Source organism: Helianthus annuus, chromosome 6 (assembly GCF_002127325.2).
Source record: "Helianthus annuus cultivar XRQ/B chromosome 6, HanXRQr2.0-SUNRISE, whole genome shotgun sequence".
NCBI classification, from domain to species: Eukaryota; Viridiplantae; Streptophyta; class Magnoliopsida; order Asterales; family Asteraceae; genus Helianthus; species Helianthus annuus.
In genome coordinates this window covers 8,987,013-9,012,842 of record NC_035438.2, presented here as the reverse complement: position 1 = coordinate 9,012,842, position 25,830 = coordinate 8,987,013, and the positions used below count along the sequence as shown (strand labels likewise).

The window sequence follows — 25,830 nt, the reverse complement described above, 5'->3', positions numbered from 1 at the left end:
AAACCGGTACATAAAAAAAACATTTTAAGTATTTTCAAATCCTTTGAGAAAATTTAATGTACAAGGCACTCCTTTATTTTTATTTAAATGAAATAAGATATTTGATTAAAATTTTTAAAAATAATTATATACGACCATGTCCTGACAAGTTGATCCAGTGGTTAGTCACTTGTTTATTTCCTTGATGTCTCAAGTTCAACTCCCACTAGCATCACTTTGAAGGATGGTGGCAATGAAGTTTAGAACTAGGCCTCTTTGGAGGTCGCTAGTTCGAAACCGAGCCGAACCGGGTTTTATTGCGGTGAACCTTCTTATCGCAATGAACCTTCGAGCGGGTGGGTTTTTCCTGGAACTGGTGGCTCGGGTATGCATTCAACTCTAACCGTTATGAAGAAAAAAAAATAGATTTACTTGATTGAGGACAACACAGAATACTTATCCGGCGATTAAGTTGACCGTTAAAAAAAATTATTTACAACCCTTACTCCACGTTAAATTGTGTGATTCAAACATGGTAAAAGGTTGATAGCATGTGAACCATCATTCTTGACCAATAATAAATACTCACTTGGATAATAAAATTATATTATATTTTTTATAAAGAATAAATTCTTGACCAGTCAAAAGAGAGAGAAAGAAAGTCTTCTTCATCTCAATACTATGTATGTAGAATGTATGTATGATTGAATCCTCTTCAAAGTTCAACCACCATCACCATTTTACCTTTTCAATTTTGTAAATTTCATCATCATCCACACAAAACCTGCTCTCAATTCTTCACAATATCATCATAGGTACCTTCTTAACACTCATCTTCTTTACTTTACTACTAAGTTCATCTTCATTTTCATTATTTAATCTCAATTGCAAGCATACCTAGATGTTTGTTGTTAAATTGTTCTGTTTATCTTTCCATATATTCTTAGGAAATTAATTCCACATGTTTCGAAATTCATATCTTATTAATTGTTTGTCCGTAAGATTTGTTTGAGATGTTTAGGGCAATATAACTGGATAGAGAACATTTATATGCATAGTTATATACTTGATATGGGGCTGCTAGAATGAGAACCACCCCGAGTTGTAAGAACCGCGAGAACTACACCCCACGGAGCGCCATTCGCCGCGATTTTTTTTTTACAAGTAGATGTGTGCATTATAAACACGGCCGTAAAAAATCACGGCGAACGGCGCTCCGTGGGGTGTACTTTTTTACACCTCAAGTTTGGTGTTTTTTAATTTTTTTTCTTTTTTCTTTTTTTTTTCACCAAACTTGAGGTGTAAAAAAGTACACCCCACGGAGCGCCGTTCGCCGTGATTTTTTACGGCCGTGTTTATAATGCACACATCTACTTGTAAAAAAAAAATCGCGGCGAACGGCGCTCCGTGGGGTGTAGTTCTCGCGGTTCTTACAACTCGAGGTGGTTCTCATTCTAGCGGCTCCCTACTTGATATATATATATATATATATAGGCGAACAGCGCTCCGTGGGGTGTAGTTCTCGCGGTTCTTACAACTCGTGGTGGTTCTCATTCTAGCGGCTCCCTGCTTGATATATATATATATATATCAAGCAGGGAGCCGCTAGAATGAGAACCACCACGAGTTGTAAGAACCGCGAGAACTACACCCCACGGAGCGCCATTCGCCATGATTTTTTTTTACAAGTAGATGTGTGTATTATAAACACAGCCGTAAAAAATCATGGCGAACGGCGCTCCGTGGGGTGTAGTTTTTTACACCACAAGTTTGGTGTTTTTTAATTTTTTTTCTTTTTTCTTTTTTTTTCACCAAACTTGTGGTGTAAAAAACTACACCCCACGGAGCGCCGTTCGCCATGATTTTTTACGGCTGTGTTTATAATATACACATCTACTTGTAAAAAAAAAATCATGGCGAACGGCGCTCCGTGGGGTGTAGTTCTCGCGGTTCTTACAACTCGAGGTGGTTCTCATTCTAGCGGCTCCCTATATATATATATATAGTCTTGAATCACTTGTTTTTGTGTTCAGATTTGCATATTTGTAGACAAGACCACAAAACTCAAGATATAGTTGATTAACTTTGATTACGACACCGATGGCTTCGGTAAGTGTGGTACCTGCATCTGGAGTAAGAGAACCTAGAGTTGCTGCTGAAAGGTTGCCTGATGAGATGAATGGCATGAAAATTAGGGATGATAGGGTTAGTTACATCATATATATATATATATATATATATATATATATATATATATATATATATATATATATATATTAGTAGGATTAGGATCAAGAGAAAACTCCTACGAGTTGTGAGAACTTAGAGAACTCCGCCTTTCCCGTGCGAGTTTTGCCCCCATTTTTTGCACACACCTAGATTAAAATGTTACAAACTCAGCTGTAATTTTTTTTTGAAGTGGCGTTTTCAGCCTTTACAGCAGCTGTAAGCGTTTTTCACGGATGGTGTAAACCAACAAAAACTTTTTTTTTGGGAAAAGTAGATTTTTTTTTGAATTTATGGGTTTTTTTTTTTTTTTTGAAAAAACCTTTCGTAAGGCCGAGTTCTTCTCACAACTCGTAGGAGTTTTCATTTTACCCTAACCCTGTATTAGTATTTTACCTTTGGTTGATTATAGTTTACCTCCTTTTTTTAACACAACTTTTCATTTATTACCTTTAGGAAATGGAGCCTGCAATAGTTGATGGAAACGGGGCAGAGACCGGACATATAATCGTGACAACTATTGGTGGTAAAAACGGCCAGCCAAAACAGGTACCTTTGTTTACGCAGATTCTTTCTTTCAGAATCTTGTATTAGTAGCTATTCATTGTTGGTGATGAAACTGTTTTTTATTTGCTTCAGACGATTAGTTACATGGCAGAGCGCGTTGTTGGGCACGGGTCATTTGGGGTTGTGTTCCAGGCCAAATGTTTAGAAACCGGAGAATCAGTGGCCATTAAAAAGGTTCTTCAGGACAAGAGGTATAAAAACCGGGAGCTGCAAACAATGCGTGTATTGGATCACCCGAATGTTGTTGCTTTGAAGCATTGTTTCTTTTCGACTACGGAAAAGGAGGAGCTTTATCTTAACCTTGTGTTAGAGTATGTTCCTGAGACTGTTCATCGAATGATTAGACACTATAACAAGAATAATCAGAGGATGCCAATGATCTATGTGAAGCTATACAGTTACCAGGTAAATTTTTATTTTGTATTTTTTTTTTTTTGAAAATTAGTGGATGATATGTTGTTGGAGTTTTCTCTTTTTTTAAGCCATTTGGTTTGATTACGCTGCAGATTTTCCGAGCTTTGGCGTACATTCATGGTAGTATCGGAGTGTGTCACAGGGATATCAAGCCTCAAAATTTACTGGTAGGCTTTTCGACATGTATGCGCATTTTGTAATGTGTATATACTGATTAATGTTCCCCGATAGCAAATTGGTCGTATGCATAAAACCGATAGAAGTTAAAAACATGTGTCTTATCATGGGTTTATACACGATATAGGGTAAGGTTCATGCGAGAACCGCGAGAACCAATGTGAACACAACCTAAAATAGCTAAAAAAACCTAAAAAAACCCTACCCCCCCCCCCCCCCCCGCACAGCTAAAATGCTAAAAACTAAACCCCCAAAAAACCTAAAAAAATCTATTTTTTTTAATATTTTTATGTTAAAATCGCTACTTTTAGTAGCAATTTTTTATTTTTTAGTTTTTATTTTTTTTTTGCTACTAAAAGTAGCGATTTTAACATAAAATATTAAAAAAAAAATAGATTTTTTTTTGGCTATTAAAAGTAGCGATTTTTTTATTAAAAAAAAAATTTGTGTGTTTTTTAGCTATTTTTAGGCATTTTTGGTTGTGTTCACATTGGTTCTCGCAGTTCTCGCAATAAAGGGTGGTTCCTAACGGATCTTTGTCCTATATATATATTAGTAATTAGTACGCGCACCATTTTTGAATAATGTTTAGTTTGTTGTTAACGAGTAAAGATAATTTCTCTTTAACAGGTAAACCCGCATACGCATCAAGTCAAGCTATGTGATTTCGGAAGTGCTAAAGTTTTGGTTAGTATCAATCTTTGTTGGTAGCTGCTTGTTTTTCAGTATTTGTGTTTGATACCGTGTTGCATTGTCTTACTTTATGTTTGTAATTCGTTTGAAAGGTCAAAGGAGAGTCAAACATTTCTTATATTTGTTCAAGATACTATCGAGCACCTGAACTAATATTCGGGGCTACCGAGTACACCACAGCAATCGATGTCTGGTCTGCCGGATGTGTTTTGGCTGAATTGCTGCTTGGACAGGTAAGCACAAATGCACAATTTGTTTTTCCTTTTTAAATTATACAGAATGTTTATATGAAGTTATGAACTGACAAATATTTTATGTAATTTCAGCCTCTTTTCCCTGGTGAGAGTGGAGTTGACCAACTAGTTGAGATCATAAAGGTAATTTAGATTAATTACGATTTTGGCCCCTGTGGTTATATCACTTTTACCCTTTTAGCCCAAAAAAGAATTTTTTAACATCTGAGCCCCCAACGTCTTTTTTTCTAACCCTTTGGCCCCTAACTTCTTTTTTTCTAACCCTTTTGGCCCCTAACATTTAATGGATGGGGTTAGTGTCAGGGGCCAAAAAGGTTAGAAAAAAAGACGTTTGGGGCTCAAATGTTAAAAAATTCTTTTTTGGGCTAAAAGGGTAAAAGTGATATAACCACAGGGGCCACAATCGTAATTTACTCTAATATTAATATATCATCTGGTATGCGTGTCAAGTAACTTGGTTTGTGAATTTGCAACCTGCAAATGATTAGGGCTGCAAACGAACCGAACTTTTAGCGTACAATTCATGAACCGTTCGGCGGGAAGTTCGTTTGTGTTCATTTGTTTAATAAATGAACGAACACGAACAAGAAACTTTGTTCGTTTAGTTAAATGAACGAACATGAACGGAGACCGCGTTCGTTCATTTATGCCCGCGAACGTTCGGTTAGGTGTTCGTTTATGTTCATATGTGTTTGGTACCTAAAATTAGGTTATGTTCGTTTGTTCTTTAAGACACTATTTTATCTTAATAATGTCTATCAAGATTATGTTAAGTACTCAAGTATGTTTGGATAATTAGGTTGGTGTATTTTGAGTGGTTCTACTTAATGTATATAATGAAAGATGCTGATTTTATACAAAATTTAGTATATGTTCGATTGTGTTTGTTTCTGTTCATGAACGTTCGTTTTTGTTCATGAGCGCTTGTTTGTGTTCATTTGTGTTCATGAAAGTTCGTTTGTGTTCGGTACCTAAAATTAACGAACGAACACAAACGAACAAGAACGCGTTCAATTCCTTAATGAACGAACACGAACAAAAAATCTCGTTCATGAACACATGTATTTCCTTAACAAACGAACACAAACAAGCCTACAAGTGATTTAAAGTAGCGAGTTATTTGTTCATAGGTTTTGGGCACCCCGACAAGGGAAGAGATCAAGTGCATGAACCGAAACTACACAGAATACAAGTTTCCGCAGATTAAAGCTCACCCATGGCATAAGGTAAGTTATTAAGATTTAATCACAAATTTCATAACATGTAAATTCATTAATTCACTACCTAAACAATGCGTTTTCAGATACTTCATAAGCGGACGCCCCCGGAAGCTGTTGATCTTGTTTCAAGGCTCCTTCAGTACTCCCCAAATCTTCGAAGCACTGCTGTAAGTATAAAAAGATGAAATTTCGAGCCCTATATTTTATTTTTTTTTATTTTATTTTTTTCTTTCTTATAAACTACAATACATTTTCATACATGGTGATTTTGGTTTGTGATTTATAATGTACAGTTGGAGGCAATGGTTCATCCATTCTTCGATGAGTTGCGTGATCCTGCTATCAGGCTGCCAAATGGGCGGTTTGTTCCACCGCTTTTTAATTTCAAACCTCATGGTAAAGAAAATCAAATATTGGTCTTGTGCATACCATTTTGTTTTTCTTAACTATACTAAAAAGGATGTTTTTTTTAAAAAAATTTTATTTTGTTATAGAACTTAAAGGGGTGCCTGTCGAGATGCTTACGAAGTTGGTCCCCGAGCATGCGAGAAAGCAGTGTGCATTTCTTGGTTTGTAAAAGTAAGGAGATAAGGACTTCCGTTAGCTCGTTTGTTTCTTGTAGTTGTGTGCCTAGTGCTTGGAAGAAATGTCAACCCCATATGAATACGAATACGAATACGCTTGCCCCTTGTATTATATTCAGTGCAACACAAGCATTCTTGTATGCAGTGTTTTCTTGTAATAGAAACAAGATACCATAGTTACTAATTAGTGACATCATAAGCTATGTATCCTTGTGTTCACTAGTCATAGAAACCATATAATTTCAGTTTTGATGTTGTATAAAGAATCCAGCCACATGCATTGTAATATTATATATGGTTGTATTTGAAGTTAATTATGGTTTATTTAAATTCAGAATATTTTAGCATAGGGATTTGCCAAAAAAAGTGCGGAATTGGCCTGTAATAATCCCATCTAGACCTTATTGTCCATTAATAATCCCACCTCAGAATATTCCTCCCACCAGTCCCACATTTCACCTATTTTTCCTACAATGGTCCTCCGTTAAAAAAACATAACGGAGTTAAGCTTTTTTTCCAAATTACAAACATGTTTTTTAGGGCTTTTGATCAGAACGATGATACGAGTCCATTGATGTAAAACTTACTTCGAAATGGTGCTCCAAGTGACTTGATTTTGGTTAATTGGAAATTTAAACACCCGAATTGAAGCGTCATTTTCATCGTTTGGAGCACATTTTCGAGGCAATTTTTACATCAATGGACTCGTATCGCCGTTCTAATCAAAAGCCCTAAAATATGTTTGTAATTTGGAAAAAAGTTTCCGTTATGTTTTTTTTAACGGGGGACCATTGTAGGAAAAATAGGTGAAAGGTGGGACTGGTGGGGGGAATATTCTGAGGTGGGATTATTAATGGCCAATAAGGTGTAGGTGGGATTATTACAAGCCAATTTCCCAATACAATATAACATATGATCCTAGGAATATAAGAAATAGTATTTTGAAGTGTAACTGAGTATTTGATGTTTTAAATCCATTTTCGAGGTGAGCTTAAGATCCGGTTTCAGGTATTGGCATCTCCAGGGAAACTTTTTAACCACATAAGATCGTAAAGGTGTATACCCAATAACTGTGGGGGACCTATAGGCTATAAACCCGTCTCATATCCAACCCATTGACATCCTTAATTGGACGGACAAAGTCACAAAACATCGAAAATGTGGCAAAATGAGATGAGTTGGCAGATAAAAAAGGTCATGCTTTGTGTGTGTGGAAATGGTTCGGGTTGACTATATTTTTTCAGTAATGTTCGTTTCACGTAATGGAATGGAATCTTGATGGAATTGGAATGTTGATTTCATTTCTTATTTTGTTGGTTTCAACAAAAAAATGAATTGAAATCGAACAAACGCACCTAAATTCCGAATCAAATTTCAATTCCTGTGCAAATTCCAATTCCATTACATTCCACGAAACGAACGCTTCTTCCAAATGATCATTGAATAAAAGTAAAAACGTCATATACCCGAGCATCGAATTTAATAATCTAAATCAAATTTGAAGTTAGATCTGCATTTTCTGTTCATTATAAATGCTGGAAACAGTGTCAAATACATAAAACTTAACTGTTTATCAAATCCAAAAATAACATTCATTCATCCATCCATCTTATTCATTCAGCAATTTATTCTTCCAATTTCGGATCTACCAGAACTCGTCTAGTTTTAGCAATGACATGGAGAGGATTTCGGAAGCAACTATTTTATTTGCAGCTTCTGTGTAATGAACACCATCCCATATAATAGCCGACGATACGTTACTACACATGTTGTATCCAGGCTGCCCGCACGTCGCTTTCACATTGTAATTATTTGGATCCCCTCCATACCCGCAGCACGCTTTATGCGGTTTTACAAATCCTGTCAACAGTCAACTCAAACCGTTAATTCTCTCGATCCACAACTAAACTCGAAGTAAACTTTAATACATAGTTACCATATTTTGAAGGGTTGGCAAACAGATCATATTTGATTTTGTATACATCCACATACACGATAACTGCATCTTTTAACACCGGTCTCAACTCGTCACACATTCTACTTAAACCTTTGTTGAAAAGTTTTGATAGATCGTTGTGGACGCGATAGCAACCGATGCTGTCAAGATCGGTATCTTTGTGTGCATGTAACGCGAGTTCTTTAGGAGCACAACCTTGTGGCCCGGTGCTGAATATCCAGAACTTTCTAGCACCGTACTGGTATAGATTCTACATTTTACGTATAAATTTGACTTGTCAACATGTAGTTTACGGTATAAAAGATGAAATCACATGAAAAGATGTTTACTTGAATAGCAAGTTTAGTGTCTGCTACGAAAGATGGTATTTGGGCTGCAACTGGTGCGTAAGTAAGATTTGACGCATACAGTGCTTCCAAAATATCATTTTGTCCCATATCTATCATGTAAAGCGCGTTACGGAATCCATCTTCGTTTATAAAGTTCCCAGAACCTGTTTATAAAAAAAAGTATTTATTTCCAGAATGACGCAAACGCCACAAGGCCCACAACGAAGGTGTAAGTGAAGTTCCAAGGATGTTAGGGGGTGCTAAACGGGTCGTGTTTGTGGGTTTGCGGGTTGAACCCCAACACTCCACTTATAGTCTTGGGTTGACACAAACGAGGGCTGCTTAACCCCGAAATTTATTTTATTTTATTTTCACAAACTAATACTCCAAAACTACAAATTATTAACAGGTCACAATGCTAACTTCTCTTTTTTAACTTTTGTTATAATATAGTCTATGTGTCTATTCAAAGACAGACATAAAACAATTTTTATAGGGGTGCAAACGAGCCGAGCTACTCGGCTCGAAAAAAAGCTCGAACGAGCCGAGCTTAAACGAGCTCGAGCCTAAAAACAAGCTCGTTTAGTAAACGAGCCCGAGCTTCGCTTATCGAGCTCGAGCCGGCTCGCGAGCCTAAACGAGCTTTCTGTTTATATATTTTTTATTAATATATTAAACATATATTTATATAAAAATAATTACCATTTATATAAGTATAAAAAAATAACTAAATTATATGTATAATAATAATTACAATTAATATAAATTAATTAATAAATACTATACGAGTCGAGCTCGAGCCGAGCTCGAGCTTGGAAAATTACCTTCGAGCCGAGCTCGAGCTTTTAAAATAAAGTTCGAATCGAGCTGAGCTCGAGCACGAGCTTTCATATGTTAAACGAGCTCGAGCTCGAGCCTGGTCGAGCTCGGGCTCGGCTCGGCTCGTTTGCACCCCTATTTTTTTAAAAAGAATTTATAATGGGTCAACCCGTTAGGTTGACCCGAACACAACCCGCTTAGTTAAACGTATTCACGGGCTCGACCCAGAACTGACCCAAACCCCGTTTAGACTTTACCCCAAAACTTTTGTGTTAGTATCGGATCGTGTCAGAAATTCACATTGTACTCATGTTGAACATGGACCCGAAGGATGTGTTACCCAAATAAACAAGAATGATGGATCCGGAAAGCTAGAAATGAGCATACCTTGCGAGAGGAGTTCAAGCGAGCGATTCTTGAAATGGATGAACTGGCGAACTTGCGCACCAAGATGAAAAGGAATAAACGGTGGTAGAATCATGCCTCCGGCTACTGCAAAGTTTACACCACTAGTGAAATTTGGTGCCAGTGATTCCATATATGGGCTCAGATAGCCCAGCTTCAGATGCTCACCTGTTCCAAAATATAACATTGAACAAAACTAGCATGTCGAAAATTAATGCAAAACTAATTGAAAAGTAAGCAAACTTCATGACAAAGTGGTAAACGTTCGAGTCCCTCCTTAAAACTATGAAAGGTCTCACGTTCGAATACATATTTTTCTACTTTTCCGCAAACATGATATTGGTAGGGCCCGTGAGTTTTCAGTTAACGGGCATACTCCATAAAACAAAGAGAGAGTGGACTCACAGATAAAGTCAAGGATGAGTCGACCATCGCCGAATCGGCCAGTGCCTTTGTGGAAGAATGTAATGCCATGTGGAAGGCCGATGGGGAGTCCAGCGCCGGCTAGCACGCCTCCAGTGTCAGAATTTGCATCACCAAAGTTGATAATCATAGGTCTAGACAGTGAGATACCAAAGAGCATACTAAACCATAAAAGCCCCCAAAATGCATTTACAATTTTCATATTTTAGATCACTTGATGTAGTCTAATCTACCTTCATTTGGTTCTTATATTGAGGGATGAGATTGCATGAGAAACCAAGGTCAACCTATATTTCAACTTTTGTAATATAATAATACATGTCCATCTAAGTTTATTTAAATACAATATAATTAATAAATTTTTTAAAGCTTACTTGGTTCCATATTTATATGATATTGTGGATCTTGGCTAATATTTTCAGTTTTTGATTGGAAAAAACTTTGTGCAAAACTAATTGCATGAGCATAGAAGCAATACAATACATTTAGAGGAAATATATTTTTATATAAATAAGAGTATTACTTTTTAATTCTTGAAATAAATTTAAATTAGAACTATTTTAACTATCAATGATCTATTTGTTATGTTTTAATGAACTAAAAACTTAATATATTTTTTTAACTTTTATTATCTATTTAAATTGTTTTCATACTAAATAGAAACCAAAAAATATTGAAACTCTATAAAAAAATTTATAAGTCTTAGAGGATATTTTTATAGTTTCAAGGTTATCAGAATTTTTATTTTACAACTATTAGTTATTTTTAATTTTTTTGAGTCCCTAGAGGCCTTGGTATATTTAATAAAAATATAGAGCGGTAAATTCGGCCCTAATTGAAATTTCTAAGCTAAAATACAACATGTGAATGATTGAATTATACCATCAAGTTGCAGGAATCTATGTTTCTATATTAAGGAAACCACAAAAGGACATATGGATGAAGACTTGTTTAGTAATTTTTAAATATCAAGTTGTTTTGATAATCAATTGTGTATTTGTTTTTAAATAGTACAACTGTAACTTGATATATAAATATAAGACTTGTTTAGTAATTTTAAATATCAAGTTGTTTTAATAATCAATTGTATATCTATTTTTATATATAAATATAAGACTTTAAAGTTGACTAGATACTTATATGAAATGAAAGCATTATATACTTTCTGGATAACAAACCATCATTATATTAAAGAATCAGTCTATACTCTATAGTGATAAAAATTAAAATTGATACCAACATCTTTGTTGAAATGAAATTTTGTTTGAAAATATGTATATTTGATGTTATATTATTTCGCAAGAGTAAATACGGATACTATACGAGTTTTCTTTATAGCTTCACTCTATAAGAGTATACTGTTATACTATAAGTCTCCACTCTATTCAGAAAGGAATGGCGGCGCAGTTTGTTGCTCGTCTACCTGCTACCCTTATGTAATTTGCCCTGATGATTTGAATGAAATATAATGCAACTTTTTTACTAAAAAAAAAATACACAAATGTAAACTAGTGTTCCACTCATTTGTATTCAAATTTTGTAAGTATTTATTATTAGAATGTCTGACTACTTATAAATAACGGTGTCAATCCAACCAAAACCGCTCTAGTTTTAATGATGGCGTCGAAAGAATTGTAGCAGCGACCGCCTTATTTGCAGCTTCCGTGTAATGAACACCATCCCACACTATAGCCGATGTTACATTATCGCATATGTTGTAACCGGGCTGCCCACATGTGGCTTTCACATTGTAGTTGTTTGGAGGCCCTCCGTACCCACAACACGCCTTAAATGGCTCTACAAATCCTGTAAAAATCAAATCATTAGTTTCATTATTTAAAACTAAAAATTAAGTGAATTTAAATATGTTGTTACCATATTTTGACGGTTTGGCGAAGAGATTATATTTGACGCTGTACACATCCACATACACAATAACCGCGCCTTTTAACTCATGTTTCAGTTCTTTGCACATTCTACGTAACCCTTTGTTGAAAAGTTTGGCTAGATCGTTATGGACGCGAAAGCATCCAATTTTGTCAAGATCGGTATCATTGTGTGCGTGTAAAGCAAGCTCTTTTGGAGCGCATCCTAACGGGCCCGTGCTGTGTATCCAGAACTTTCTCCCACCGTACAAATATAAATTCTACATTTTCACCATATAAAACTTTAGCATGCATCTAAAACAGAAAAACGACGGGATGAAACCGAGAGATGGATGCTTACTTGAACAGCTAGTTTAATTTCTGCTATAAAAGATGGAATTTTGGCTGCAACTGGTGGATAAGTGAGATTTGCTGCATACAGCGCAACCAGCAGATCATTTTGTCCGATATCTATCATGTAAAGCGCGCTACGAAATCCATTTTCATTGATGAAGTTCCCAGAACCTGCAGTTTATTTAAACATTGAGTAAATTGCCATTTTAGTCCCTGTGGTTTGGGCCATTTTGCCAGTTTAGTCCAAAGGTTTCATTTTTAACATCTGGATCCAAAAAGGTTTCATCGTTGCCATTTTGGTCCAACTGACTTAACTCCATCCATATCTGTTAAAGCTGCCAAGGGCATTTTTGTCATTTCATTTTGGTCCAACTGACTTAACTCCATCCATATCTGACAAAAATGCCCTTGGCAGCTTTAACAGATATGGACGGAGTTAAGTCAGTTGGACCAAAATGGCAACGATGAAACCTTTTTGGATCCAGATGTTAAAAATGAAACCTTTGGACTAAACTGGCAAAATGGCCCAAACCATAGGGACTAAAATGGCAATTAACTCTTTAAACATTGTTCAAGTTTTCATAACTGATGGCACATGGATGGTCCCTGTGGTTAACCACAATTTTGGATTTGATCCCTAGCTTTTCAAAAGTACATGGATGGTCCCTGTGGTTTTCATTTTGTAACGGATTTAGTCCCCAGCTAACAAATCTAAAGGTTTTAACATGTCCAAGTTAGGGGTTAAATGCGTTACAAAGTGCAAACCACAAGGACCACCCGTACACTTTTGGAAAGCTATGGACCAAATCCAAAATTTTGGTCAACCACAGGGACCATCAGTGTACCTTACTCAACTATTGATATAGTTAAACCGGTAACAAGGTTGTATATTTAATACGTGTATAATACGGTTATATACAGGTTACATAACTAGTCTAATAAGCTGGAAAATGATAATTTTGCCGGTAAGCGAATATGAACATACCGAGGGAGAGGAGTTCAAGTGAACGATTCTTAAAATGGACGAATTGGCGAACTTGCACATCAAGCTGAAAAGGAACAAACTGCGGTAGAGTCATGGCTCCAGCTACCGCAAAATTTACTCCACTTGTGAAATTCGGTGCTAGTGATTCCAAATATGGGCTCAAATAACTCAGATTTAAATGTTCACCTGTTTCAAACATTGACCAAAGTTAACAGGTTGAAATATGTGAAACAACAACAAGAAATGGAGGGAAGAGAGAGTTGACTAACAGAAAAAGTCAATGATGAGTCTGCCATCGCCAAAGCGGCCCGTGCCTCTATGAAAGAATGTAATGCCATGTGGAAGGCCAATGGGAAGACCTGCACCGGCCAGCACACCGCCTGTGTCGGAATTTGAATCACCGAAGTTAATAATTAGAGGTCTGGATGCTGAGATACCAACAAGCATCCAAACCCATGATAATAACAGAATTACCCTTTTCATATCTATTATTAGTTTCTAATCATTCACTTGATCTATCTACTATGTCTTATATATATTTAAAGGTTTGTGAACATGAAAAAGAACATGTGGAGTAACCATAATTATAGGAATTATAAACAAAAGGTGGTATTTTTTTTTAAAACAAGACACAAGGTGTGTGAACATGTGGATGAGCACCAGTTTTGGATCTAGTTGATATAAGTGTAATATGAAAGTACAAGTGGATATTTGTGTGTTTATTAGATATTGGCATCCATCATCATAATAAAGCAAGCACACATTGTATGAACACATGCTTAATAGATAAATGATACTTCTTATATTATTCCATTGGTCAAGCCTTGCAAGTTAACCGAGCTAAGACATCGTAATTAAATAAATAATGTTTTTGTGCAAGCAAATGAATTGGTCATAGTTAACTCTATTTAAAAGAGTTGTACAACCATGGACCATCTTTCCAATAAACCTTGTGGCTTGAGGCTGTAAACGAACCGAACGAACACGAACAAGGCTATGTTCGTGTTCGTTCGTTAAGGAAATTTGGATGTTCATGAACTGTTCGCGAACACATGACGAACAGAAGTTTGTGTTCGTGTTCGTTCGTAAGGAATTTTGGTTGTTCGCGAACAGTTCGTGAACACTAACCACGAACGCAAACGAACACAAATGAACTTTATTTTGAAAATTAAAAAAGGCACCGTTAATCTTAAAAATTGTACACAAAGAAAGTAGTTAAATATAACCATTTAAAGATTGAAGGGATGGATGATATTGGGTTAAATCGATCGGAGATAGGCTGAATGAAGGAGCGTGATATCAAAGAGGGAGAGGGCCAGAGAGAGGGAAATACATATGGGGGAAAGTAAAAAATTAATAAAACATTAAAAACTTTTAGAAAAATAAACATAAAAAACCGAACACGAATGGACATAAACGAACGAACATAAACGAACATATTACCGAACGTTCACGAACGCAGTCGAACGAACGAGACCTTTGTTCGTGTTCGTTCATTAAGCTTATCGAATGAAATTTTTTGTTCGTGTTCGTTCGTTAAGCTTATCGAACGAACATAAACGAACTTCCCGCCGAACGGTTCACGAACTGTTCGCTGAACATTCGGTTCGTTTACAGCCTTAGGCTTGATTGATGAAGTCTTGAGTGTCCAGTCATTGATATAATTATCCACTACCGCAGTTTTTAACATCTGTGTATCCATCACTACCATAACCATGAATATTTACCACACCAAATAATAAATAAAAGACTATGAGCCTAAACTGAAGAGAATAAAAATAAAAGGAGAAACAAGTTATGAATGTTTATGACACGGCCAATAATATGACATGACACAACACGAAGCTAAATGGGTATGACACACATAACCCATTTAAGTAATTATGTGATTCGTGTGTGAAATAAGTTAACATGCACACGTAAGATCCGTTTATCTAAACAATGTAGATTTATGGAAGAGTAAATTGTTATTTTAGTCCCTGAGGTTTGTCTCAAATTGCCACTTTAGTCCAAATAGTTTTTTTTTTCTCCTGAGTCCCTGAGTTTTTCATTATTTTGCCATTTTGATCCTACCCTCTAACTTTGTTAAAAAATATCAGTTAACTCAAGAGTATTTTCATCAGATTACATATATGTTTTGTTGCCAAATTGATCCAAAACTCTTTTTACATTTTTCTTTTTTTATTCATTTTGATCCTACCCTCTAAACAATGTTGTTTTATGGAATTTTCTTTTAGTTGATCTTTAAGAATTTTATGGATTATAATTTTCGGTAACTTTTATTTTATCGTATTATTTTTCTTATTATTATTTTAACCATGTTGAGGGTGTCATGCCAAAAAAATGTGTTAGACATGTGATGTCATCCGTGTTTTTGAATTGCCTATATTTAATCGTGTTTAACAGGTGATGTTATTATATTTACCGTGTTAAACATGTCATGTAACCCGCTTATTAAACATGTTGATGTTATTGAAGACTTGGAGTGAATGACACTTTTAATTAAAAATGTTTCATGTTCAGGTTCAATAGTCGTATTAAACGTGTCGTGTGCAAGTTCAATAATCATGTTAAACGTTTTGTATCTTGTTTAACACAACATTTTTTAGCTTTATATGGATGGCCATGGTGAATAATGCAATGGTAGAGTGGAGGGAGATTTGTAGTGTGACAATGAATCAATGATGTGAGTGTAATTGAGACGATGGTAAGGCAACCACAATTATGAGATGTGGATGTATGGAAAAAATGCATCGAGAGTGGCCAGCACAATGAGAATATAATAATTCGTCAATCCATTTAACTCGTTTAAACACATGAGTAACTCGAGTCAAGCTATAGACCAAGTTGAGATTGTTTTTTTTTTTTTTTTTGCATAAATAAATATATATGAAACCATTTGATTTTTAAATGTACGAATGCGTAAGTCAACATTCATCGGTGACCAATTGGTGGATTGGTTGCTCAAAAAGTGAAAAATAAAAATAAAAATAAAAAATGCATTTAATTTTCACGACCTATGTGATGGTGCAACTTTGGTTGTGAATTGTTTAATAATTTTAAGATGTCACTTGTTGGCAAATGTATGGTTAGATTTTTATTATGTTTTTCAATTTTGTTGTATAACAATTAATTCTACGTAAAACATTATTTTCTTTAATAACTTATTAATATTTAATTATTAAAAAATCTGAAAACACAACGTTTAACTTTTTTTTTGTGAACATATCGATATATATATTTTATCAAAAACCGAATTCCTTTAAAAAATATATATATTTTTAATTGACTTTTTTTTATAAAAATACATTATCTTTGTTTTTTCACATGTATTGATCTTTGATGATTGCTTTTAAAACAAATCGATTTCAAATGAAAATATTAATTATAACTATTTCTAACACATTTATGGATAAATAATAAGTAAAAAATATATATTTAATAAAAATTATTTTAAAGGTTGGGTTACGAATGTGAGTAGAATATTGAGGTAGGTTGGGTTGTGCAAGGAAAAAAAATTAGTTTTTTTTTTTATTAAAATGTTGGTTTGGAGAAGCCTAAATATTATAAGTTTATTATATACATGTGAAATTAAATGTATAAGGCAATGTGTACTGGGGCGCGAGAAGGGGCCATAGCGCCATTATGGCGCCGCGAACACCGCCCCCCCCCCCCCCCCCGGCGCCATGTTTGAAATATTTTGGCCAGCGCGAACATTATAGCGGCGTGATGAAGAATTGTTTTAAATTTTTTGACCGTTACAAACGGTCGAATTTAATAAAAAAAAAAATCAATTTCTTTTTAAACTTTCCTTTAAAATCATTCTCATCTCATTATTTTTTTACCATACACATTCAAACATTCTCATCTCTCTCAATATTTTATACAATGAATCCATTCAACCGGGGCTTCATTCCTCCCCGATCTAGTGCGGACCCAAACCAAAGTGGCAATCCTACTCGTCCCGTGGCACCGGTTCCCACTAGACCCAACCCTTACGGCTCCGGTTTTCTCGATTACAATCAACAAAGTCCCGGGTTCATGAATCTTTTGAACCAACCGCTATCATGGGACCCTAATCTCTACGGGTGGAACCCAAGTCAAAACATGGATGGGATGGGGTCGTCTCAAGCGTTTGGGTCGGCTCAAGCGTTCGGCTCCCCACTACACGAACCCGATGTTGTTCCGGAGACGCAACCCGAGGTACCGGATACGCAACCGGAGACGCAAAAAGGAAAAGAAAAAGCAAAACGGGCACATAAAAAGAAAGTGGAAACCAACACCCGAACGAAAAAAAATGTGCAAACGTGGGAGCCCGAAGAGGAGTATGCGTTAACCCGCGCTTTCATCGATGTTTCGGAGGACCCGGTCATAGGTATGTTTATTTTTTTTCTGTTTTTATATTTTTTTTCTGTTTTTTTTATTTTCGGTTTTTTATTTTCTGTTTTTAAATTTTTTTTCTGTTTTATTTTTATTTTCAGGTTTTTATTTATTTTGTGTTTTTTTTTATTTTCAGTTTTTTGTTTTTTATTTTCTGTTTTATAATTTTCTGTTATTTATTTTCTGTTTTATTATTTTCTGTTTATTATTTTCTGTTTTTTAATTACTTTCTGTTTTTTATTTTTTTTTTCTGTTTTTTATTATTTCCAGTTTTTATTTTTTAAATTATGAGCTAACATTTTATATTGTTTTGTGTGTAGCAAACAATCAAAGTAAAACCGTATTTTGGAACCGAATACGAGAACTCTTTTTCGAGCTCATGGGTAGGGGAGAGGAATACCGCCTACCGGACTCTATATCGGGGAAGTGGTCCGATATAAACAAGAAGTGCACAAACTTTCAAACCGTGTACCAACGCTTGTATTCCGGGTGGAAAAGTGGAAGTAGCAATGAAGACATTACGCAAGAGGCATTGGTCGAGTATACGAACGCTAATGGCCATTTCCCGTACATGAAGTGTTGGCAAATCCTTCGCCATAGCCCCAAATGGGCCGTCGTAACTACTCCTAGTGGTCGTTCGGGAAATACACGGCCATCAAAGAGGTCCAAAACAAACGAGTCGGGTGAACCCGAAACGCCAACCTCCGACGCTCGAAACATCGGCTTGAACGAGGATATTCCGGATGACGAGCCGGTGGAGGAGCTACCAAGACCGCCCGGAAGAAAAAGCCGGGCGAAAAAACCCGAGTCGTCGTCGATGTCTATGGGAACGGATATGAGTCACGCATTTTCGGAGATAAACAAGCGGCTTCAAGACATACACGAACTCGGTAACAAACGTTTGGAGGAGAACGAAAAAGTTACGGAGATTATGCGGGATCGACAATGGGCTAACGACTTTGACTTCTACTCCAAACCGCATGACCACTTAACGGGAAAAGCTTTGAAAATGGCGTTGGCTCAAAAGGAGCGGATTGAAAAAAAATATAATCTTTGATTGTGTAATTTTTTTTTATGCTAGTTTAATGTTTTTTTTCTAGTTTCATGTTTTTTTTTTATTTTATTGTACTTTTTTTTATTTAATGAAATGAATTTTATTTTTAAAAAACTTACAAAATGAATTAAAAAATTAAAAATTAAAAAAGAGTAATGATTACACAGGGGCTTTATGTCTACGGCCTCAAATTACATAAAGCCCCATAAAGCCTCAGGGTGACGTGGCATGCCACATGGCGCATAACGCCCCTTTGAGGGCTTTATGACTACACATGCCCTAAGTTTGTTTTGAGTCACCCCATCCAACAACGTTACATCGAATCTAAATTCAAGCCCTAGTTTTTTCGCATCCTGACTGAGTTAGTTCCAGACACATTGATCGTCTTCTTCGCAAACAAATCACATTAAAACCCTAACTTCGATTCCATAATGGACGCAAAGGACATTCTAGGGCTTCCAAAAATTTCACTGCCTATACCACAGGAAAAGAAATCAAGACCACAAAAAGATTCTCAAAGAAAACCCGATGGCATCTCGCGTGAGGTTTGTACTTATACATACATCGCATATATATAAATTTGTTTGATTTCTTGAAACATACTTTTGGTTGCAGGTTTATGCGCTTACAGGTGGTGTGGCACCTCTTATGCCTTCTGTTGATGTTAATCAGTTGAAGAAGCGTCATCAACCTGAAAATGAGAAGGTTAGGTCATAATAATGTTTTTCTTTTCAAGCTGTTTAATTAGTTTATACTGTTATAACTGTAAGTTTACTGGAATGACAAGACCTGTAACATTACACACACCTAGGGTTGTAATTTGTTAACGAACTGAACGTTCAGCGAACAGTTCGTGAACCGTTCGGCGGGAAGTTTGTTATTTTAATAGATGAACAAACATGAACAAGAAATTTCGTTCGATAAGTTAAACAAACGGACATGAACAGAGGCTCCGTTCGTTCGTTTATGTTCGTGAATGCTCGGTGGTGTGTTTATTTATTTAAAGGTATTTTTATGTTTTATTTTTATTATATTGACTTTAGTTTATAAAATTTGAAACCATAGTTGTGTTATCCGCATCCACCAACGTCCCTCATTTGATCATTTTAATTTCAGTTTGTGTTAAAGCTTGACAAACTTCCTAAGTTTTGTGTTAGTTATGTTAAGTGTCTATTTACTTTTGGTTATTTCTAATGAAAAATGCAGATTGTATTTTTAAATGAATGTATAATGTTCGTTTGTGTTCATGAACATTTATTTGGGTTCGCTTGCGTTTGTCTACGTTCGGTAAGTGTTCGTGAACAGTTCATGAACATGTTCATCTCCTTAATGAACGATCACGAGCAAGAAATCTCGTTCGGTAAGCGTTCGTGGACCGTTCATGAACATGTTCATTCCTTTGTTCGTGTTCGTTCGGTTCGTTTACAGCCCTACACAGACCTGACACGCGACATGAAAATAATCAGGTTTTGGGTGTTCGGGTTACCTCGTTTAACTCGTACCAAGCAATCTGTTTAAAACTATAATTATATATATAAAAAAAAAAGATTACATAGGCTTCCAGTTTTATCCGTTTGTTACAGTATGTTTACAGTCCACTAAACCATTTATGACATGTCTCATTTACAATCCATCAACCTGTTTGACTCATTCAGATAAATGGGTTACACAGGTAAGTTTGATTGGATTTGGGTTGATGTGTTTTACACATTCAATTGAACCTGTCAACCCGACACGATTGCTACACATATCCGTCAATAATTAGAACCTTGTATGTTCAAATTTGCAAAATATGAGTCCTATACTCCCATCTAGTGCCCAAGTCTGCTTTCTATCAACACACGTAATTATTAATCTTTGCTACCTTTTAATATGGACTATTACACTAGCTGCTTGTTCATGTTTTGCATTTCACATTTTACTTGTTGACAATTTTGATTTTTTTTTTCTTCAGATAACATGGGAATGGCTTTCTTTCACAAATTCTGCTCGGAAAGATGACTTGAAGCTGTACCACTGGGTATATTGTTATTGTATAATGTTTTTTTCTTGATAACCTTTGAAGGGAAAGGCTGGATGTATTTTGTAACACGTTACGCTTTTAAACTTTTATAGGTCAGAGTTGTAAATGGAGCTCCACCAACCGGAGATTACTCCTTTGCAAAGTACAACAAGGTACATGCCATCTTTCTCTTTACAACAGCTACATGTGCCAGAAAATTCTGTAGCTTGTCAGCCATTGAGCTCAGTTACTTGAATTGTAGTAACTTAGACTAGTGGGTATGGAGAGCCTCATCCCCAAGGGGATGGGCCGCCACGTCGGCGCCACGTAGGAGTGGCTTGGAGGGGATGGACCTAGGGGGGGGGGGGATGAACCCCTTTATGTGTATATATGTATGTATGTATAGGTATATGTGAGAGAAGGGAGGCCCGTGAAGAACGTCGGGTGGCAGCCGGTTTCGACGGGACGGAGCAAGGGGAGCGGTGTGGGGGACCGGCGCCGGGCCTAAGCCGGCCCCCATACCGCTTGGTCTTATATCCTTTGTATTCATACGGGGATGATTTTCAACTATATCTGTGTTAGTGGTAGTTGTAATTGCAAAATTAATATATAATATGCATGTGTGTGTATACTATAGAGGGACGTCATGTTGACTTTGACTTTGACTTGAAATGATGCAGTCTGTTGATGTGATCAAGTTCACAGATGAGGAGTATGAGAAGCATTTGACAGATCCTGTGAGTGTCAAATACGTTACGATATTTCATATTTGTTATGGATTATTTTTCAGTCTCTCCTCTCCTGTCTTATGAGCGATAAGGGGTGCAGAATTTTTTTGCACTTTGTCGTTGAGTTAATTGCTTAAACGTAGCCAACTTTGGTTAAATTTCTATTTCAGCCAAACAACGTTTTTTGCCCAGGAATAAACCATAAAAGTTCTAGTTGTTATTGTTATTGACAAAAGCAAGTTTTAAAATTTTAAAAGAAGATTTAGAGGGTGTTTGGGGTTGAGTTTTGAAGGAGATTTTTAGATTATTGAGTTTTGAAATCGTAAGTAATCAGTTTTGAGTGTTTGGGTAAAAAAAATAAAAAATTGATTATTTGCGTTTAGAAAGTTACAAAACGCAGTTTTCCAAAAGCAGCTCCCAACCCTACTGCAACAAAACGCCGTTTTCCAAAAATTGATTATTTGCGTTTAGAAAAGGATTTTCACTTGTTTATTTTTTTAAATATATATTTGCCAAACACTCAAATAGTTGATTATATGATTATTGTGATATCAAGCAACATAATCAAATCCAAACACTATCTTTCAACATCACGTTTTGTTACAGTTAATTATCTGATTCTGATTATTCAAAACGCATAATCTATTTTCAAAAGTCAACCCCAAACACCCTCTTAGACAAGTCAACATTGGTGGAATGTATGTCACTAGCATTGTTTTATATATTTGCCAGTCATGGACTAAAGAAGAGACGGATGAACTCTTCGATTTATGCGAACGTTTCGATCTCCGGTTCGTTGTAATTGCTGATAGATTTTCTTCATCTCGATCAGTAGAGGAACTAAAGAATCGCTACTATAGTGGTAATTTAGTTCATATTCTTTTACTAATGTTATGACACCTCTTCCGTTACGAAAAGCTACAAATGACTAATTGTTCTTTGTTATAACTTTAATTGTTGTTCCTCTTGTATCCATTGCAGTTTCTCGGGCAATATTAATTGCAAGGGCTCCATCTCCTGCTGATGTTTCTAGTCACCCACTTGTTAAAGTAACATATGCACCTTTAGTATCCTGTATTATGTTTACCTTAACATTTGGCTTTTAGAAAATGATTAATGTTACCCTTTGATGTAGGAACCATACAACATCTCTCAAGAGATTGAGCGTAAGCGCGCATTGTCCATGGTTCTCTCTCAGACAAAGCATCAAGAGCGTAAAGATGCTGAGGTAACTAATCAAGGGCTTTTTAAACATTTTTATGGAAATATATATATATTTTATTCTGTTAATTCTTTTGTTTTCAGGTTCTTTCTGAAGCTAAGAAAATAATGGAGTCTCGTATGGCTGCAAAGGCAAGTTTCATACTAGATTTCTTTCCTACTTTACTCTTGTCTTTACACACATATGTGCCTCATGTCTTGTTTTTTCAGGCTGCTCAGGATGCTGAGTTGGCGGTCGCATCAAATGCTAGCCCAGAACGCATGGAGAAAACTACTGCTCTTGTTGACACTGCATCACCCTCTAATATTCAGGCTACTTCAGGTGTTGCTCCTTTGATGTCGATGGCAGAGAATGCTGCTGCTGCTGCAGCCTCCCTTCGTGCGGTATCGTTATTCTCTTAAAATAGTTGTCTGGTCACGTTTTTCTTTTTCGCGTTTTAAATCGGGCACTTTAGAAAACATATATGTGGCTATAGGTCATCCGTCATCTAGTCATTAGCTGTTTGGCTGTTTCATGCATTTTTATGTAATTTATTGGTGCAAAGTAATTTTACGTTACTGATTTATCTTGTATGTAGATGCGGGTGTACTTGAGAACGTACGCACTGGATAAAATGGTGCAAGCTGCCAGCTCATCAGCAGGACTGCGAACTATTAAACGCGTTGAACAATTTTTACAAGAGCTTAAGGTTTCCTATTATCTTCTATACGTTCGTAGATGGAAGATTTTTATATTCTTAGTCTTTCATAATTATTATTTTAAAGATATATTATAGCCCATAAATACTCTGAGAAATCAGGTGTGGTTGCAGTAAATTACAATTTTGCCACTTGTACAGGTGAATCTGAAACCCAAAGTCCCTACTAAAGCTGTTTGTGCAGAGCATCTGGAATTGCGGAAAGAGATACTGACCCTTTTAAATCTTCAGAAACTGGTGCTGTTTTGTTTTATGTTTGTTTCTTTAATTTAATTAGCCTCCGTTTATTTTCCTTTTGACTTACTAAATTATTATTTTTTTCTTTTTAGTTGCAAAATAAGGAAGAGGGTTCGTCTTATCGTGAAAGTTCATATACTGAAACACCAGACACACCAAAGGTTACTAAGCCTTATAAAAGACGAATGTGAACTGTATTTGTTGTATTAATTTTTTTTATTTAATGTAATTATCTCTGTTTTATGTTTTATGTTTCCATATGGTTTCTTTTGGTGCGACCTGACAGCGTTTACAGCGTGGTATTGATCAGGACCGTACATTCGTCCCCGACTCAGTAAGCTTTGGAGGTAATTAGCTTGATTGGACTTTTACTTGTGGTTTAATTTTTCTTTTCTTTTCTTAATTTTTTCTAATTATTTTGTTTGTTTTAATCTTCATTTTTTCCAGCAATATCAACAGAAAGAGTTGGCAAAAGGGACCAAAAACGCAAGGTATGGAGCATGCTCCCTTTAGGCTTCGAGCCTTCGGTCTGCTTATAATTATATCTCCATATGATTCTATTAGTTAGTTTTTTTTACGGTCAACAATTTTTAACGGTTGTGTTCTTTGGGTGAATAAAGGGTCCAGGAAGAGAAGCTCCATCTTCACCAGCTAACTCTAACAAAAGGCCTCGAAAATTGAAGGCTACAGATAGTTAATACGGCAGGTATGCCATACTGTTTATAATCAATAAGCACATTAGAATCTTCTTATCCAGATATAATGACACTTACGGGATTGATTCTGACAGCTTATTGGTCATCAAGAAAATGGAAACCTGCATCAATTGTCTTGTTCATCTTCATGCGATTTAATCTGGTCAAAGTTGTGGTACAAGGAAACATGGAGATCGCAGACATGACATTCTACAGTGGAGATGCTATGTAGTTTTTGTGTTCTTGAAGTTGCCAAATGCAAGATATGATATGATGCGATGTAATGTAAATACGAGTTAACATTATCACATAACACTGGATGTTGAAACACCTTTCTGGGAAATGTATGCTTGGGTGTAGGAATTTGAATTGTGTTGTGTTGGATGCTAATCAAATTTATGTGGTATGAAGCTTTCTTAGAACGCCTATACTGTCGTATGACCATGCCCTTGGCTGCTTCTCTACGGATGTGTACATGACCTATACGGGCGTATACCATCAAATCGTACACCCCTATACAGGTGTATAACCTCATATTAATAGGGGTTGATTAGTAATGTTGTAGGCGTTTCTCTAGTCTATCCCTTGAGTTTAACATATCTTAATGATTCACTTCTTGTAAGTTAATAAAACTAAATAGAGGAAATCAAATGGTTATTCACTAAATAGTGAAAATCAAAAGGTAAGTCATTTTTAGGGATGTGTTTATGCTTATAGTTATCAAAAGGTAGCCTATACCGAAGCTGCTGGGAAATGACGTTTTTACTTTCCGTCCCGCTGTTGGGAAGGAGAAGGTCTTGGGTTCAAGTTCCACAGACGACATGGGATTAAAGAAAGGGTTAATGGATTTAAACACCCCCAACTATTGCCATTTGACCGCTGACACTCTCAACTTTGACTTTGGCTCACACCACTCCCAACTTGACACATTATTTGTCATGGCACCCTCTCGTTAAATAATCACTAACCTGGTTAGTAAAATTAGCCTACGTGTCAATTTAAGCTGATGTGGCATGTCCTACGTGTCATTTAAACTGATTCATCATCTTTAAGCACAACACCCTAACAATTCATCCCCACAATTCCCTCATCGACACCCACAGGCCATCGACCACCAGTCATCCACCCTTTTCACACTCTCTGAATCAACCTCCATCTCCGACTGCCACACACTCCGAACCCCACCCCCATTGACGCCGGTCTTCGTCTTAAGCCATCATCATCGCCGGTTCCGAACATTGACACAACATCCCTACTTCTCCGCCCTCAACTTCCACAACCGCCGGCCCTCCACACGTCATCGTCGTCGGTCACCCACTTTGTCGTGCACCCCCTTCTCCAGCCAACCTCCGTTTCTCGCCAGTCACCACTGTCGCCGGCTTCGGTCACACATCAACCGGCGGTCGTCTTTAATCAGCCATCCTCCCCACTACGTCGCCGCCGTCAAGTATGTATCTGCCTCGTCTTTCTTTCTTTCTGCCGATGTTCCGAGTCGCTAAGTCGCCGACTACCAGACACGAGAGAGGGGTGCGGTCGGAGGATGGCAGCCGGCCGGTAATCGGCT

General features: G+C 36.4%; 5 protein-coding genes across 8 annotated transcripts; 3 read left to right on the top strand and 2 right to left on the bottom strand.

The window, feature by feature from the left end:
- The first annotated feature begins 646 nt into the window (after positions 1-646).
- Positions 647-6,438, top strand: LOC110864599 (shaggy-related protein kinase alpha). 2 transcript variants are annotated; one of them, XM_035974380.1, is made up of 12 exons: positions 647-794; positions 2,013-2,088; positions 2,662-2,754; positions 2,845-3,177; positions 3,279-3,353; positions 3,994-4,050; positions 4,149-4,289; positions 4,383-4,433; positions 5,441-5,536; positions 5,614-5,697; positions 5,824-5,926; positions 6,025-6,438. In XM_035974380.1, the coding sequence occupies exons 2-12, from the start codon at positions 2,080-2,082 to the stop codon at positions 6,105-6,107; spliced, it is 1,125 nt and encodes a 374-aa protein (XP_035830273.1). In that variant the 5' UTR covers positions 647-794; positions 2,013-2,079; the 3' UTR covers positions 6,108-6,438. The 2 variants fall into 2 exon arrangements, with proteins under 2 accessions (XP_035830273.1, XP_021969398.1); XM_022113706.2 differs by having other exon boundaries at positions 2,013-2,184.
- A 1,139-nt stretch (positions 6,439-7,577) lies between these two features.
- LOC110864602 (GDSL esterase/lipase At3g62280) lies at positions 7,578-10,268 on the bottom strand. Its single transcript, XM_022113712.2, has 5 exons — positions 10,030-10,268; positions 9,607-9,792; positions 8,401-8,564; positions 8,051-8,321; positions 7,578-7,974 (listed from the first exon to the last, which is right to left on the bottom strand). Exons 1-5 carry the CDS (start codon positions 10,247-10,249, stop codon positions 7,760-7,762), a joined length of 1,056 nt encoding a protein of 351 aa, XP_021969404.1. The 5' UTR covers positions 10,250-10,268; the 3' UTR covers positions 7,578-7,759.
- Positions 10,269-11,500: 1,232 nt separating this feature from the next.
- Positions 11,501-13,800, bottom strand: LOC110864603 (GDSL esterase/lipase At3g62280). Its single transcript, XM_022113713.2, has 5 exons — positions 13,521-13,800; positions 13,252-13,437; positions 12,274-12,437; positions 11,923-12,193; positions 11,501-11,853 (listed from the first exon to the last, which is right to left on the bottom strand). Exons 1-5 carry the CDS (start codon positions 13,732-13,734, stop codon positions 11,633-11,635), a joined length of 1,056 nt encoding a protein of 351 aa, XP_021969405.1. The 5' UTR covers positions 13,735-13,800; the 3' UTR covers positions 11,501-11,632.
- A 3,339-nt stretch (positions 13,801-17,139) lies between these two features.
- LOC110944358 (glutathione S-transferase T3-like) lies at positions 17,140-18,688 on the top strand. The gene is made up of 2 exons (XM_022186018.2): positions 17,140-17,626; positions 17,952-18,688. Exons 1-2 carry the CDS (start codon positions 17,140-17,142, stop codon positions 18,686-18,688), a joined length of 1,224 nt encoding a protein of 407 aa, XP_022041710.1.
- A 290-nt stretch (positions 18,689-18,978) lies between these two features.
- LOC110864601 (SWR1-complex protein 4) lies at positions 18,979-24,692 on the top strand. 3 transcript variants are annotated; one of them, XM_022113711.2, is made up of 17 exons: positions 18,979-19,230; positions 19,301-19,390; positions 20,640-20,705; positions 20,801-20,860; positions 21,368-21,424; positions 22,148-22,277; positions 22,397-22,464; positions 22,551-22,643; positions 22,721-22,768; positions 22,847-23,020; positions 23,215-23,325; positions 23,476-23,571; positions 23,664-23,732; positions 23,882-23,918; positions 24,019-24,062; positions 24,192-24,277; positions 24,362-24,692. In XM_022113711.2, the coding sequence occupies exons 1-16, from the start codon at positions 19,117-19,119 to the stop codon at positions 24,267-24,269; spliced, it is 1,335 nt and encodes a 444-aa protein (XP_021969403.1). In that variant the 5' UTR covers positions 18,979-19,116; the 3' UTR covers positions 24,270-24,277; positions 24,362-24,692. The 3 variants fall into 3 exon arrangements, with proteins under 3 accessions (XP_021969403.1, XP_021969402.1, XP_021969401.1); XM_022113710.2 differs by having other exon boundaries at positions 23,867-23,918; XM_022113709.2 differs by having other exon boundaries at positions 23,858-23,918.
- The last annotated feature ends 1,138 nt before the right edge of the window (positions 24,693-25,830 follow it).